Below are 1,540 nucleotides of genomic sequence, written 5' to 3'. Positions count from 1 at the left end.
TGTCTGGACGGACCGGGGAGGTCTGTGCAGAAGAAGGCTCACAAAGATGCTGCAGCCTCCTCTGAGCTCCAGCTCCATCATCTTTGCCATCTCTCCCAGCTGCTGCCACTTGCCACATCAAAAGGCATTGCCATAGCAACGCTCCACATGTTGCTGATGGAGACAGGTTGGCTCAGTGGCCAGGCCACCCCTTCTCCATGGCCTCCTCTTCCAAGGTCCCCCCTTCCCTCCTTTCTGCCCACAGCAGGGGACCCCAGGCTGGGGATGTGCTGCACCACTTCCCCTCCCCAGGCTGCAGATGCAGGAGCCAGGCTTGGTCCCCCATCCCCATCCCCTGCTCCTCCCCCCCCCAGGAGACTGTTCCTGGGGATCCCCAGAGGAACACAGGGAGGGGGAGCCCCTCTCCAAGCAGATGGCTCCTGCTCCATCCCTGCCTTCAGCTGCTTTCAGGCTTGGTCCCCCATCCCCATCCCCTGCTCCTCCCCCCCCCAGGAGACTGTTCCTGGGGATCCCCAGAGGAACACAGGGAGGGGGAGCCCCTCTCCAAGCAGATGGCTCCTGCTCCATCCCTGCCTTCAGCTGCTTTGCCATTCCCTGGGGGCACGATGGCAATTTGCCTGCCTAGCTATGGTCTCAGGGGGGCTCTGTGCACAGACCCTCCCAAATTGCCTTCAAACCCTGCAGAGCTTTTGTTTTAGAAAGAGCCGAGTGCCCTGGGAGTGCAAGCAGCTGGGCAGCAGCTCGCTGCCGGGTGGAAGGGAGTCACTGAAGCGGTCCTGCTCTGGCCTGTCCCGGATAACCCAAGTCTGTCTCCAACACAGCAGCCCTAACACTGACCAGAGCCCCCTGTTCCCCAGCTGCCCCACAGACCCACGGGGACGGCTTGCTCACAAAGAGCCCTGCACCCCAGGGCTGGGGGCACAGCACACTTCCCACCTCGTACCCGGTGGCAGCATCCCCGCTGCCCTGTCCCTGGCCACCCCAGCCCCGAGGGACAGGCATGCCTTGCTCCTACCTCTCCCACTCCTGTTTGCACGATCTTCAGTCCCAGCTCTGCCTCCAGCTCTGCCTTCACTTGCTCTGTGGATGGAGAAGAGATGGTTAGAGGGGTGCCACCCCTCCACCCAAGAGACTCTCTCCCCCAGAGTCAAGGGATATCCCCGACAGCTGCGCACCCCATGCCAGCTCCCCAGTTCAGCCAACCACACTGGGATGTATGGTGGGAGCCCCCTCTTCCCAGCCCCTGGGAAGGGGCACCCCACAACTGGGGGAGGAAAGGGGAGCAGGACCAGGGGGACAACTCACCAGCCTGGCTGGCCACGTCCGCCAACGAGAGGTTCTGGGGGTTCTGCCTGATGCGGAAGGTGAGCGCAGGGCCCACGACGCTGCCGGGGAGGGTGGGGGGACAGTGTGAGGCTGGGGGGCACAGACCCCCTCCCCATCCCCACCACAGCCCGGTTCCTCCCGTCCCCCCGCTCAGGGCAGCTGTGCATGGCAGGGGCTGGGACAGGAGCCCCCCCCGGCCCCGCTCCCCTCACCC

General features: G+C 64.4%; 1 protein-coding gene across 1 annotated transcript in view; it reads right to left on the bottom strand.

Moving 5' to 3' along the window:
- The window catches only part of PTPRN (protein tyrosine phosphatase receptor type N), a 15,917-nt gene that overhangs the window by 6,542 nt on the left and 7,835 nt on the right, over positions 1-1,540 (bottom strand). The window contains 2 exon segments of the mRNA XM_035901120.1: positions 1,016-1,080; positions 1,306-1,385. Of these exon segments, the coding sequence (XP_035757013.1) occupies positions 1,016-1,080; positions 1,306-1,385 (145 nt within the window).

This window comes from Egretta garzetta, unplaced genomic scaffold (genome assembly GCF_000687185.1).
Source record: "Egretta garzetta isolate BGI_Z169 unplaced genomic scaffold, ASM68718v1 scaffold219, whole genome shotgun sequence".
Lineage (NCBI taxonomy): Eukaryota > Metazoa > Chordata > Aves > Pelecaniformes > Ardeidae > Egretta > Egretta garzetta.
Note: the sequence above shows the minus strand (reverse complement) of the source record. Positions and strands in the feature narration are given on the sequence as shown.